The sequence below is a fragment of the Physeter macrocephalus genome, chromosome 4 (genome assembly GCF_002837175.3).
Source record: "Physeter macrocephalus isolate SW-GA chromosome 4, ASM283717v5, whole genome shotgun sequence".
Classification (NCBI taxonomy): Eukaryota; Metazoa; Chordata; class Mammalia; order Artiodactyla; family Physeteridae; genus Physeter; species Physeter macrocephalus.
This window is the reverse complement of record NC_041217.1, coordinates 102,198,140-102,212,813: the sequence shown is the minus strand read 5'-3', so window position 1 is coordinate 102,212,813 and position 14,674 is coordinate 102,198,140. Positions and strand designations below refer to the sequence as shown.

At 41.2% G+C, this 14,674-nt stretch overlaps 1 protein-coding gene across 3 annotated transcripts in view; it reads right to left on the bottom strand.

Moving 5' to 3' along the window:
* The window catches only part of DIPK1A (divergent protein kinase domain 1A), a 131,309-nt gene extending 119,443 nt beyond the window's left edge, over positions 1-11,866 (bottom strand). The window contains exon 1 of one of the 3 annotated variants that reach the window (XM_028489126.2): positions 11,749-11,866. In XM_028489126.2, coding sequence (XP_028344927.1) covers positions 11,749-11,802 — 54 coding nt within the window. In that variant the 5' untranslated portion in view covers positions 11,803-11,866. Of the gene's footprint in view, positions 1-10,951; positions 10,970-11,748 lie in introns of those variants that run through there. The other 2 variants (XM_055084462.1, XM_055084463.1) reach the window with 2 other exon arrangements.
* Positions 11,867-14,674: the final 2,808 nt, after the last annotated feature.

Here is a 14,674-nt window from a genome sequence, read left to right as displayed (position 1 = left end):
CAGAGGGAGGCCCGCATACCACAAAAAAAAAAAAAAAAAAAAAAGTTATTTAGGAGATGCACTAGTGGAAATCTAATGTAAAACATGGTGACTATAGTTGATAACACTGTATTTTTTTTTAAAGATGATGCAATCAAAAGTTATTTGAATTGCTGAGGGATTAAACATGAGGCTAAGGAAAGAGGGAGAGTCTAGAAGGACTTAGGTATATTTATCTCTTGAGTAACTGAAGAGTATCACTAACCGAAATAGGGAAAGAAGCAATTTGGGGGCAGGACTTTAGCTTTGGACATGTTGAATACGAAGTGCTATCTAGAGGTAGATATCAAATAAGCAACTAGATGCAAATCTGAAGTTTCGGGTGGGGAGGTTTGGGCTGGTGATACAGAGTTAAGACCCATTAGTATCTGGGTTGTAGTATAAGCCATGTGAAGAGATGCAATTACCCAAGGAGACTACAAAGTGAGAAGTAGAGAAGCTTGCTGCATCGGCAGGCGGACGCGCAACCACTGCGCCACCAGGGAAGACCTAAAAATTTTTTTTAAAGTCAAACTCTTAGAGAGTAGAAAAATGGCTACCAGAGGCTGGGAGGTGGGGAAAATAGGGAAAGGCCAATAAAAGGCCAGTAAAACCTTACAGCTGCACAATGAACAAGGTCTGAGGATCTAATGTAAAACATGGTGACTATAGTTGATAACACTGTATTTTTTTTTAAAGATGATGCAATCAAAAGTTATTTAGGGGGCTTCCCTGGTGGCGCAGTGGTTACGCGTCCGCCTGCCGATGCAGGGGAACCGGGTTCGCGCCCCGGTCTGGGAGGATCCCACATGCCGCGGAGCGGCTGGGCCCGTGAGCCATGGCCGCTGAGTCTGCGCGTCCGGAGCCTGTGCTCCGCAACAGGAGAGGCCACAGCAGAGGGAGGCCCGCATACCACAAAAAAAAAAAAAAAAAAAAAAAAAAAAAAAAGTTATTTAGGAGATGCACTAGTGGAATTGCTGAGGGATTAAACATGAGGCTAAGGAAAGAGGGAGAGTCTAGAAGGACTTAGGTATATTTATCTCTTGAGTAACTGAAGAGTATCACTAACCGAAATAGGGAAAGAAGCAATTTGGGGGCAGGACTTTAGCTTTGGACATGTTGAATACGAAGTGCTATCTAGAGGTAGATATCAAATAAGCAACTAGATGCAAATCTGAAGTTTCGGGTGGGGAGGTTTGGGCTGGTGATACAGAGTTAAGACCCATTAGTATTTGGGTTGTAGTATAAGCCATGTGAAGAGATGCAATTACCCAAGGAGACTACAAAGTGAGAAGTAGAGAAGTTTGGAGTTCTGAGGAAAGCAGGGGGCAAAGGAAGATGAGATTGAAAGGAAAGTGTGGAATAAAGGATAGAATAAGAATAAAGAAAGGTCAGAGGAGCAAAGAAGTAGTGAGTGAGCAAAGAAGAGTAGCTGAAATGGCAGAACATGTGATCCTGACTGAATAGGTAAAAGAGGGAAGCCAGAGGAGGTTGGCAGATTGGAAGAAATAGGGGTGGCAAGAGCCTCAATTATAATGACAATGATGAGGATGATATGATGGTGCTGGTGGTAACAGTAAAGAGTAAGAATGTGAAAGAGACAGCAGTGTGTGCTTAGCGTGAGCTACTGGAGTTCAGTATCTCAGAGTCATTACAGAATATTTTTGAATATATGTAAAAACATATGTACTGTACTATATCATTTTGCACATCCTGAGTACTATGCTCAGGATAAAGGACAAGACCAGGGTAATAAACAAGCCCTGCCTTCACTGGATACGAATTTAGTTCTGGATCAGGTGTGACTGAAAAATCTTATAAGCTCGCACATTAAAACAAAACCAAGCATTGTCTTCTTTAAGGAGTAAAGAACAACAATGTTAGTTAATTACAGTAATAAACAGAAAGAAATAGGTTACATTTTAAAGAACCTTTTCTTAAGGTGTTCATAAAGTGATACTTTTCCACTTTTACTTCAGTTTGTACCAGGATACAAAAGATTTAAGAACAGTATCTATTGTAAAAACAAGTATCACCACATGTGGTTGTTCAGCACCTATTTATCTGTATTTTCCTTCCTTTAATAAGTATGCAAGATTCCTCTCATAGTAACTGCTGGAATGAGAAATACAATAATAACTCTCTTATAAAATCTTTTTTGGCAATATCTTAAAACCTAATAGTAATGGGGGAAAAACCAAAATATTTTAGGAAATGATCGATTTTTTTAAACTGTCAGAATTTTCAGTTGTATTCTTTCTGGGGTAGACAGAATTCTAAAGCTGTCTCCCAATATTCCCACTCCCTGGTTATTTAGTCAAACACTAATCTAGATGCTGCTGTGAAGAGACTTAAAATAGAGATATTATCTTGGATTATGCAGGTGGACCCAATGTAATCATATGAACCCTTAAAAGCAGAAGAGGAAGGAGTCAGAGAGATGAGGCAGAGAAAGGTAGTAAAAGGCGGAGGCAGAAGAAGTCAGAGACACTGGAAACATTCGAAGGACTCCACCCACTGTTACTGGCTTTGAAGATGGAGAAAAGAAGCCATGAACCCAGAAATGGAGTCAGCCTCTAGAAGCTGAGAACAACCCCCAGCCAACAGCCAGCAATGAAATGGAGCCTTCAGTCCTACTACAGCATGGAACTGAATTCTGAAAACAATCTGAAAGAGCCTGGAAATCAATTCATTCCCAGAGCTCCAGAAAGAAACTCAACCCTACTGATGCCTTGATTTTCAACCTTGTGAAACCTGGAGCAGAGAACCAGCTGGGCCATACCGTCCTAGGACTTCTAACCTTCAGAAGTGTGAGATAAGGGTACAAATAAATGTGTGTTGTCTTAAGCTGCTAAATCTGTGGCAATTTGTTATAGGACCACTGAGAAACTAACAATGCTTTCTTTAATCACTGACTTCAAACATGCTCTACCAAATCTCATTTTCTTAACCCTTAATGTAACTTTGGACAGAGTTCATTCATTTCTAGTCAGACTCAGTGATTATGAAGTCCAGTCTAATTTATTTTCTCCCAACCTTTTATTTTGAAAATGTTTAAATCTACAGAAAACTTAGAGGAATAGTGCAATGAATACTCTTATGCCATATGCCTATATTAATCAACTGCTAACATTGTCCTACATTTGTTTGCTTTCTCACTTTCTCTAAATGTATTTAAATATCTCTCCCTTTTCCTCTTTCTCCTTCTTAAGAAAGAAAAGGGAGTTCTGTTTACAATAACCCATAACCCTGTTGAATAAACATCGTTCTGAAACAGTAAATCAAGAAAAAACTTTCTCTAAAGAAGACATGCAAATTGCCAAACAAGCACACGAAAAGATGCTCAACATCACTAATCATCAGGGAAATGCAAATCCAAACCATGAGATATTACCTCACACTCGTTAGGATGGCCACTAAACAAACAAAAACCCAAAAACCAGAAAATAACAAGTGCTGACAAGGATGTGGAAAAACTGAAGCCCTTGTGCATTGTTGATAGGAATATAAAATGATATAGCCACTGTGGAAAACAGTACAGAGGTTCCTCAAAAAATTAAAAATAGAAGTACCCTATGATGCGGCAATCTCACTTCTGGGGTATATACACAAAATAATTGAAAGCAGGATCTCAAAGACATATTAGAACTCCCACGTACACTGCAGCATTACTCACAATAGCCAAGAGGTGGAAGCAACCTAAATGTCCATCGACTGATGAATGGTATACACATACAGTGGAATATTTCTTTAAAAAGAAAGAAATCTGTCATACACTATAAGATGGATGAATCTTGAGAATATTATGCTAAGTAAAATAAGCCAGTCACAGAAAAAACAAATACTGCATGATTCTGGGGCTTCCCTGGTGGTGCAGTGGTTAAGAATCTGCCTGCCAATGCAGGGGACACGGGTTCAAGCCCTGGTCCCGGAAGATCCCACATGCCGCGGAGCAACTAAGCCTGTGAGCCACAACTACTGAACCTGAGCTCTAGAGCCCGTGAGCCACAACTCCTGAAGCCTGGCGCCTAGAGCCCATGCTCTGCAACAAGAGAAGCCACTGCAACAAGAAGCCCACACACCGCAACGAAGAGTAGCCCCCACTCGCTGCAACTAGAGAAAGCCCGCGCGCAGCAACAAAGACCCAACGCAGCCAAAAATAAATAAAATAAACAATAATTTAAAAAAATACTGTATGATTCTACTTACATGAGTTATCTAAAGAAGTCAAACACATGGAAACAGAAAGTATAATACAATGTGGTCACCAGGCTGGTGAGGAGGGGAAAATGAGAAGCTGTTGTGCAATGGGTACAGAGTTTCAGTTCTGCAAGATGAAAAAGTTCTACAGATCTGTTGCCAAAAATGTGCATATATTAACAGTCCTGTACTGTACACTTAAAAATGGTTAAGATGGTAAACTTTATACTGTGTGTTTTGGCCACAATAAAAAACAAAACAAGAGAAAAAAAAACATACCCACAACATCATGATCATACCTAAAAAGATAATTATTTAATTTCATTAAATAGTCATCAAAAAAATCCCCTACTATTTCTAAAGAAAAATTCATCCACTAATATTTTGGGTTTTTAAAACATGCTCATTTTACAGTATCCTGGTTTTTCTAAACTCATAAACTTTCTAGATTAAAGGGTTTTAAAGGAAAATTATTCACAAAATATTTGTCTAGAAATAGATATGTTAAGAATGTGAGACATTTATCTTTTCAATCAATGTAAAAAGACGGTATTTAACAGAATAGTATAGTACTGTTTTACAAAGTAACTTTAAAAAATGAAAACATTAAAATGAAAACCTCTAAAAAAAGAAAACTTCTATAAAGAATACAAAACAACATTAAGAGGAAAAACTGAGGCACTGGGAAGATGACAATGAAGAAACCTTTTTACTATATGCTACAGCCTGAAAGTGTGTGAGGATGAAATCTGCCTGAGAATTCACCATTTCTTTGAGTTTCTAACAGGGGTAGAAAAGCAACTTATGGTAATATCAAAAGGCTGCATTATAATTCTATGCTTGAATTTAAGACATTATGGGATACAGATGCTCCCTGTGTATTCACAAGTCTCAGAAAGCTAATCATCATTCTGGAGATTTAGTTTCAGGCAAAGGCAAAAGTGTAGCTCTGAACAGCAGGTATAATAAACCTATGTTATTAAACCATGCTACCTATAGTCCTTCTCCCTTTGGAGAATAGGAAACAACTACTTGCTCTTACTATCCTTAGATTTAGAATAATCCTGTGAGCTGAAAATGAGCAAAGAGCCATATTAGTCTTACTACCATATTTGTCAACATTGTCACTATTACCAGCTAATCTGTATCAGTAACCCTATCTGGCACTAAATCCTGCAAAATATCCACATGAAGTCATAAAGAACCAAACTATCTACAGTAGTCATATTTGAAGACTAGTACTAATGTAAGTCAAAGACCCAGGCAAGTATCAGAAATGTTAAACAAGTGCCAACACCCTGATTAGAACATGCCATCTATCCATCCATTCATGACTGCCCTACTGAACACATTGAAACCGTTAGTCATTTTTAAGAGGATGCCTTAAGAAATCCAAAACTTTTGCGATTTAAAGGACTTGAAAAACCTTCAGAAGTACCCAAGTATCTCAGACTTAGAGTTGCACCAGCTTTTTATATGTAACAGGGCATGCAGGCAGAATAATTGGAATGGAAAATGTGTCTAGTTTAAGTATAGAGAATTAGCTTAAATTGTCTTAACTTTCATTCTTCCAGGACTTAATGATAGTGAGAAGGAAGAAGGTATTAAAAAGTAAAACCAATGAATTACAGGGCTGCTGTGTTATCAGTCCCCCTCAGACCGAGTAAATGCCAAAGTGGATCCTAATTTGTAGAAAACATGATGCTAAAAACAGACAAACGCAGGTGTCATTCTGGGTCACCATGCAGGCCACAAGGAGTATCATCACAATGGTGTGTGGAAGAAAAACACTGCCTAAAAATGGTCCAAACTGGTTAACACACCTACAGATTCTGTTCTCACAGGCAGGATTCTACTCCGTTCAATGTGCCACAACATTTAGCTAGTCCAGGAAGTACTATTTCCCAGGTAAGTTTTCAACAAAATAGCGAGGAAGGACAGAACCGCAAGTTAGTGTGCCCTGAGAATACTGCCTGGCCATGAGCTGCTTGTTGCTCAGGTAAATGCTTGTGGGTTATCACAATCCCTCCTGGCTCACAGAGAGGCCGCAAAGGCAAACAGTGTGCCTGCACCAGTCCTCTGGATGAAGTACTCCCTGCACCAAAAAGCTGGCATTGGTGGAATCTACAAGAGGCAGAAAGAAGGACCACATGAATGGGATAAACTCAGTTTCTTTTCCTTTTTTTTTTTTACAGCTTTATTGAGATATAATTCACAACCGTACAGTTTATTCATTTAAAGTATACAATTCAATGGTTCTTAGTATATTCACAGAGTTGTGCAAAGCATCAATTTTAAAACACTTCCATTACCACAAAAAGAAACCTCATATCCATTTCCCCCCAACCCTCCCAGCCCTAGGCAACAACTAATCTATTTTCTGTCTTTATAGATATGCCTTTTCTGGACACTTCATATAAATGGAACCATAGAATATGTGATCTTTTGTGAGTGGCTTCTTTCATACAGTGTTTTCAAGATTCATCCGTGTTATAGCACGTATCAATTCTTCATTCTTCTTTATTGTCGAATAATATTCTACTACATGGACACACCACATCAGTTCTTTTCTTCACAAGCAGTAGAATCTCTTTTGCTATATAAACAAAACTACAAAAAGGACTTAGGTCCCCACATTAGTCCATAAATGCCTATTTAAGCCATATTATAGCTGAAAACTTATAATTGCATAATACTATGGTTTCTAGAAACATTATCAATCATCACAGTGATATCTGAATTAAAGAAATACTGAGAACGAAGCTCCCTTATAATTAAGATAATTGCTTAAAATTTTTTCCCTGTAAATTGCAGTAGGAAGAGGAACTTGCAAGCCCTAAGGCCCGAACACTTCAGGACAAAACTACTTTTTGACTCCACCCACTTGAACATGAACAGCAAAACGGCAAGTATACAAAGCTGGTGTCTGCAAGTTCCCTCTCTTCTTGCTGGGCCCTTCATCTCTTCCCCCTATCTTTGACATTCAATTCCTTCGGTACTCTTCACCCCTCCTCCTAGTTCCAAACAAAACAAGACCTTTTATACCTGTTGACTAATTACAGCCTCACTTTAAAATATTACATTTACATGAAAATATTAATTAAAACAGACATTTTCTAAGACATTCTCCCAAAACCTGAAATGAGAATTAGTTTCCCTGCAAAGAACTTCCGGTAGGAACAAGCTGGTAAGGGGTGAGTTTTTTGTTTTGTTTTTACCAAGAGACCCTCTCAAATCATAGTAACCCCACCCCATGGCAAACTGAATTTAGTCAGTCCTCTCAGGGTAATGCATATCTAGGAGGAGAGTGAGAGAAAATAAGGAACTGTTATTAATTTTGTTAGGCGTGATAATGGTATTATGTCTAAAGATATCCTTATCTGTTAGAAATTCATACTGAGGTATTTGGATGAAATGATGTGATACCTGAAATTTGCTTCAAAATACTTTAGTTGGAAAGAGGACATGGGGGAGGGGAAATGAAACAAAATACTGATAATTATTGAGGGTAAGTGATAAGGTACATGAGAGTTCATTATTCTTTTCTGCTTTATGTATGTATAAAAATTTCCATAGTAAAATACTTTTAAAAAGAGAGAAACTGTTCTGTTCCTCTCAGGCAGTCTTTTGTTCCTTCACTTTTCCTTCATAATACTTACTGTTGTCACTATATATTTCTTTTTTTAAGTTTTTTTTTTTAATTTATTTATTTTATTTATTTATTTTTGGCTGTGGTGGATCTTCGTTGCTGCACGTGGGCTTTCTCTAGTTGCAGTGAGTGGGAGCTACTCTTTGTTGAGGTGCACAGGCTTCTCATTGCGGTGGCTTCTCTTGTTGCGGAGCACGGGCTCTAGGCGTGCGGGCTTCAGTAGTTTGGCACACAGGCTCACTAGCTGTTTGCGGGCTCTAGAGCGCCGGCTCAGTAGTTGTGGCACACGGGCTTAGTTGCTCCGCGGCATGTGGGATCTTCCCAGACCAGGGCTCGAACCCGTGTCCCCAGCATTGGCAGGCAGATTATTAACCACTGCACCACCAGGGAAGCCCTAAATTAATTTTTATTGGAGTCTAGTTGCTTTACAATGTTGTGTTAGCTTCTACTGCACAGCAAAATGAACCAGCCATACATATACATATATCCCCTCCCTTTTGGATTTCCCTCCCATTTAGGACAGCACAGTGCATTAAGTAGAGTTCCCTGTGCTATACAGTATGTTCCGCTCAGTTGTCTATTTTATACATAGTATCTATAGTGTATATGTGTCATCCCTGTCTCCCAATTCCTCCCACCCCACCCCTTTCCCCCTTGGTATCCAGACATTTGTTCTCTACATCTGTGTCTCTATTTCTGCTTTGCAAATAAGGTCATCATCTATACCATTTTTCTAGATTCCACATATATGTGTTAAAATATGATATTTATTTTTCTCTTTCTGACTTACTTCACTCTGTATGACACTCTCTAGGTCCAGCCACATCTCTACAAATGACCCACTTTCATCCCTTTTTATGGCTGAGTAATATTCCAGTGTATCTATGTACCACATCTTCTTTATCCATTCCTCTGTTGATGGGCATTTAAGTTGTTTCCATCTCCTGGCTATTGTAAATAGTCCTGCTATGAACATTGGGGTGCATGTGTCTTTTTGAATTATGGTTTTCTCTGGGTATATGCCCAGTAGTGGAATTTCTGAGTCATACGGTAGTTCTATTATTAGTTTTTTAAGGAACTTTCATACTGTTCTCCATAGTGGCTGTATCAATTTACATTCCCACCAACAGTGAAAGTGGGTTCCCTTTTCTCCACACCCCCTCCAGCATTTATTGTTTGTGGATTTTTTGATGGTGGCCATTCTGACCGGTGTGAGGTGATACCTCATGTCACTATATATTTCTAAGATTATTTGATTAATGTTTGTCTCCCTGACTAGACTTTAAGCTGCATGAGAACCACAAAGGTGTTCTGTTTAGCTCCTGTAGAATCCCTACCACCTCACAGAGTTTCTGGCATGTGAGAGGCATCCAACAAATATTTATTAAGTAAATAATGGAGTCAATAAAATTAAGTCATATCACGCCCCCAGATCAATAAATAATAAATAAAAAGGGGGATGGTAGAAAGTCAGGGACCGTTGGTTGAAGGAATTTAACATATTTACCTATATGTATTTACCATTTAAGTTCATATGCTTTTCTATTAAAAAATGTAGTAAAGGTGTCACAAAATAGATTTAACTTCCTCTAGCTAATCCTCACTACATTCATGTGATTACTCAGCTAAGAACTACACTCTCCACTTCATGATATGGAAACTATGGAACTGAAAAGTTGTGAAATTTTTTCAAGGGCATAATGAACCATATGCACAAATGAACAAAACTCAGCTCTGTCCTCATGCCTCATGCCTCATGCTGTTCCCAAAGGAACATGATTTTATTCTCAAGAAAAAGAAAACAATAAAAATATAAGAGTACTCTATATGTTAATTCAACTTTCAGTGGCTGAGAAACTGAATAGCTAGCTGTATGACAGTTTTAGATGAAAATATTTTATTTTGACTTCACCCAAAACAATTTCAAGGTTGAAGCACCTAATGGTAGAGGAAGTATTAAAAACATAAGGTGAGGCATTTAGGCAATAGAGAACAGAAGAAGGCATGACACAAGTAACTTGAAGGCCTTTTTTTTAAAGCTGGTTAAATTGAAACAATATGGTGAGGGACAACTAACAAGAAAATTCATAAAGAAATTCATAAAGAGAATAAATACTAATACCAAGACAATGTTTAAAATACCAGCGTACCAGGTTCCCAAGTTTTAAATTTATTTATCTCAAATATAATACTATAATCAATAAAGATTTCTACTTAATCATTATTTTATATAGAAATAGCCTACTAAAATACCACTATGCCCCCAAATCCTTTTGAAATGCTTAAAACCTGAGTTTACCTTAATTTGGTAATAGATAATGATGCACACATGCAGGAAGGCAGAAATACCAAATGTTTCCCATTAACAGAAGCACAACTATTTGTAAAACTAATCTTAACTCAGCCAATCTGAAAGCTCTTGTACTATGGTGCCAAAAAAAAGACACAACCACACCTGTGGAGAACACTGAGAACCAAATGAGTCAAAGTCTAAAAGTCTGCCACAAAATTGAATAAATAAATAAATAAATAGCTAGACAGTTTTAGTTAAGAAAAAACATTTAAAATATCTCAATAAACTTATTTTGAGTACAGAGTCTGGAAAGATTTTTTTTTTTCCTCTTACATAAAGGGTTACAAAGAGGTATCTGGCCTGGGTTGAATTCTAGACTGGGTTGCTCTACTGTTACTCAAGGCACAGTTACTACTGGTGGAGCTGCTACAAAGACTCAGAACGTTCCGTTTTACTCCAATACTCTTCATATCATGGGCTGTCAATCATGCTTCCAACTTGCAGTACATCACTCATTGCAGACTAATGATTCACACATGCAATTTCCAAACAAAAATGTAAGATTTACTTTCCCCATGACGCTTTCTTCTCAACTTTTAAAATAATTGATAAAAGCACCAGCTGAGCATGAATTCCCATCCTAAAATAATCTATCAATAGCTTTAAGCCTTTTAAGGTAAGCGGTAAAGGAATACTGTCCTCTGAATGCAGACAACACTGCAGACCCACGCGAGGCATTGATTTGTAGTTGTTTTTCCACTGAGGTGATGGATTTGCGCTCAGCTACTCACGGTGTCTACTAGGTCCCCCTGGTGACCAACAGTACATGAAGACAGTAGTAGGGTTCGAAGACACAGACTGGCAGCGCAAAAGAGGGTGGAACGGGAAATCATGAAAAATTAACACGCCAACAGTACACATGACATGACTGAAAATTACGTTTGCATTGTTGGGGTATCTGAGATCGGCCAAGACACTGTCCCCTTCCTTTTAAAACGCAAACATCCATCCGCCTCGCTTGGGCTTCCGAGCCCTACCTCCCATTTAAATCACGGGTGTGACGGACAGACCGAACCAAGGGGTTCAGCCCGAGGCACATGCCGCTTCTCCAGGGTTTGGGGAAAACACTGACGTGACAAATTACCATAATTTTCTAAAATATGGAGGAATGACACACCACCTTTCCTACCACCTACTGAAGACTCAGGACAGAGTCGAGAACAGCCGCCCTGAGGGGCCCACCACGGAGGGGGGAGGAGATCACCGGACCGGGGAGAAGACGGCGGCACGTCCCGAGCCCAGACTGCGGAGCCCCGAACGCGAGGGGCGTAGGGTCGCACCCGGGTCACGTCCCGGGGCTCTCGGGATGCGAGGGACGCGAGGGCGAGCCCGGGCCGGCCGACATGCGGGGGGCGGCGGGACAGCGGCTGGGGCTGCGGCGCCCGGGTGGCGGGGGAGGGCGCGCCGCCAGGTGCCGGACGGCAGGGGGCGGCGGGGTTCGGGCGGGCGCCGGACCCAGGGAGGGAGGAGGGAGGCGGGCGAGTCCCGCGCAGAGACAGGGCGCGCGGCGGGCTCGCCGCCGGCCTACCTGGAGGTAACAGGGTTTCCTCAGCCAGGCCCCCGGACAGAGACTCCTCGCCATGGTAATCACACATCGCCCCGCCGCGCTGCAGTCAGAGGCGGACCCGAGCGCTGGCGACCCGGCTCCCCGCCTTCCCCCGCCCCCAGCTCGGCCGGGCCCGCCCACTCCTCCGCCCCCGCGGCGGCGCGCGCCGCGCTTCCCCCGGCCCCGCTGCGGTGACTGCAGCCGGCGGCCCGAGGCCCGGCCTCCTTCTCTGCTCGCCGGGCTGCCGCGGCTGTCAGAGCCGCCGCCGTCTCCGGCATAAAGGGGAGTCGCGCCTCGCCTCGGCCGACACAAATCCAACTGCGCCTCGCGCTTAAAGGGGAGGCGTGCGGAGGAGGGGTGGGGCGCCGCGGAAGCGGGGGTGTCGCACGCTCGGCGCCGGGAGGGGCTGGCCGGGCAGGGTGAGGGCTTGCGCCCCGCGTACGGGAGAGCCCAGCGCTCAGACGGCGCCGACCTAAGTGCCTGCTCCCAGCTCCCAGCGCTGCGCGTCCCGCCACCCCGCCCGGAGGGTCTGACGCTCCCTTTGGACTCTGCTCCTTCAGGCCGGACGTGTCTGGGCGGGTTGCGTGGAAATTCAAGGGAGGCTTGGGGCTCCTTCCCGGGGGACCGGCTTTTTCTCCTTGGAGCACGGTGGTCCGTTTGGCCGCGGGAGGCGCCGATGGACGCATCCCCTGAGCGAACGCAGACGGGGCTCCCCTCTGCTGAAGTCAACGTGCCTGCCAAATACAGTTCTCTAATGGCCTTCAACTTTTTTCCTGAGTACTTTTTAGAAAGTGTGACCTTTTGGGTCTGTATTGTTTTCAGACAGCTTCAGAGCTTTCCTGGCCCCACCCAGGAACCCTGAGTCAAAAGAAAAAAAGAAAAATATTACTGAATTAAATACAGTACTGAAGACAGGAGACCTGGGACGTGGCATAGCTACTCAGTTAAGGCTACATAACACAGGGTGTGGTGTCTTTCTTTTGACAGTGAAGTCCAAATAAGGGAAAAAACAGCCACCCTAGCGGGAGAACAGCTGTTGATCCTAGTAACTTGTAATGGAGGAAGATATGTTTTTGCTTCTTTTTACCCGGTATACCACCTTTTCATGTGACTCCAACAAAGTTTAGGTGGCCACTTAGAACTCATTCGGGCCTGTTGCTCTGACAAGAGGTTTCCCCAGAAGCAAACCTTTACTCACTATTACTGTCGTTTTTACCTAAGCTTTGTTCTAGTGCTTTCCGTTTATGAAGAGATGCTTTGTTGTCCGTCCCTCCCCCAGTCCAAGCACAGACACAGGTTTAAAACCTGTGTGGTATTTTATTACCACGTATAAAACTCAGAGGAAAACATAGGAAGAACACTCTTTGACATAAATCACAGCAAGATTTTTTTGATCCACCTCCTGAGTAATGGAAATATATTTGCAGCACCTTTCTGAGTAATGTGCAAGGTACTGTACGGAAGGAAAGTGTTGAGGAGAAAGGAAATGACATTTACTAAAGACTTACTGTGTGCTGTACAATGGCTAATTCACCTTAAGTATTTAGTCTTTTTTAGTAAGTTGAATTGTTTATAGGTAGGGAACTGGAGATCAAGAAGCCTGGGTATCCTCATTAAGGCCCACAGATAACAAGTGGCTGAACTGAGATTCAGACACACGACATTCATTTTCACTGCAAATGTTCTTTCTGTCAAACCACACATAGTGCCTGACCCAAAGGATTTTGATGACAGATGACAAACAAAGTTATATATACAAGAGGTACAAAACAATGGTGAAGATGCCAGAAGGGTGAACTGGGTCTTTACCAAAGGAATGATTCAAGCAAGATGTGTCATGAGTTTTCTGTTAAGAAATCTCATAATTCAAAAAGACACATGCACCCCAGTGCTCATTGCAGCACTATTTAGAATAGCCAGATTATGGAAGCAACCTAAATGCACATCTACAGATGAATGGTTAAAGAAGATGTGGTACATATATACAGTGGAATATTACTCAGCCATAAAAAGGAACAAAATTGGGTCACTTGTAGAGACGTGGATGGACCTAGAGACTCATACAGAGTGAAGTAAGTCAGAAAAACAAATATCGTCTATTAGTGCATATATGTGGAATCTAGAAAAATGGTACAGATGAACCAGTTTGCAAGGCAGATATAAAGACACAGATGTAGAGAACAAACGTATGGACACCAAGGGGGGAAAGCGGCGGGGGGCGGGGTGTGCTGGTGGTGTGATGAATTGGGCGATTGAGATTGATGTGTATACACTGATGCATATAAAATAAGTAACTAATAAGAACCTGCTGTATAAAAAATAAAAATTAAATTAAATTTAAAATAAACCTGTGTGGTATTTTATTGCTGGCAAATAAACCCGTTTTTCATTGATTTTCAGTTTGGGTTAAGAGACTAAGGTAATTTCTAAGTATGGTAAGTACTGGTTTAATTCGTTCTTTCATTCATTCAATAAATAAATATTAATTGAACACCCAGACATTGTTCTAGTTGATTGGTTATATACTTGAGCAAAATACAAAAACCCCAGGGCTTGTGGATATTACATAAATATAAGTAATAAATAATAAGTAATAAATGTAATAAACAAGAAAATCAAATAGGGTAATAAAGCTGATAGGGGATATGTAAGAAAGAAAACAAACCAATGGAGATGAGGAAGACTAAAGGTAGAGTTGCTTTGGGGAGAAAGATCAGGAATTCAGTTTTGGACTTTGTTACATTTGAGATATCTATTAGAAATTCAAGTGGAGATCTTGAATAAGCAGTTGTACATATGAGTCCAGGGTTAAGAAGGGTGGTCCAAGCTAGGGATATATGAGAGATAGTAGCATTTTTTTTTTTTTTTTTTGCGGTACCCGGCCCTCTCACTGTTGTGGCCTCTCCTG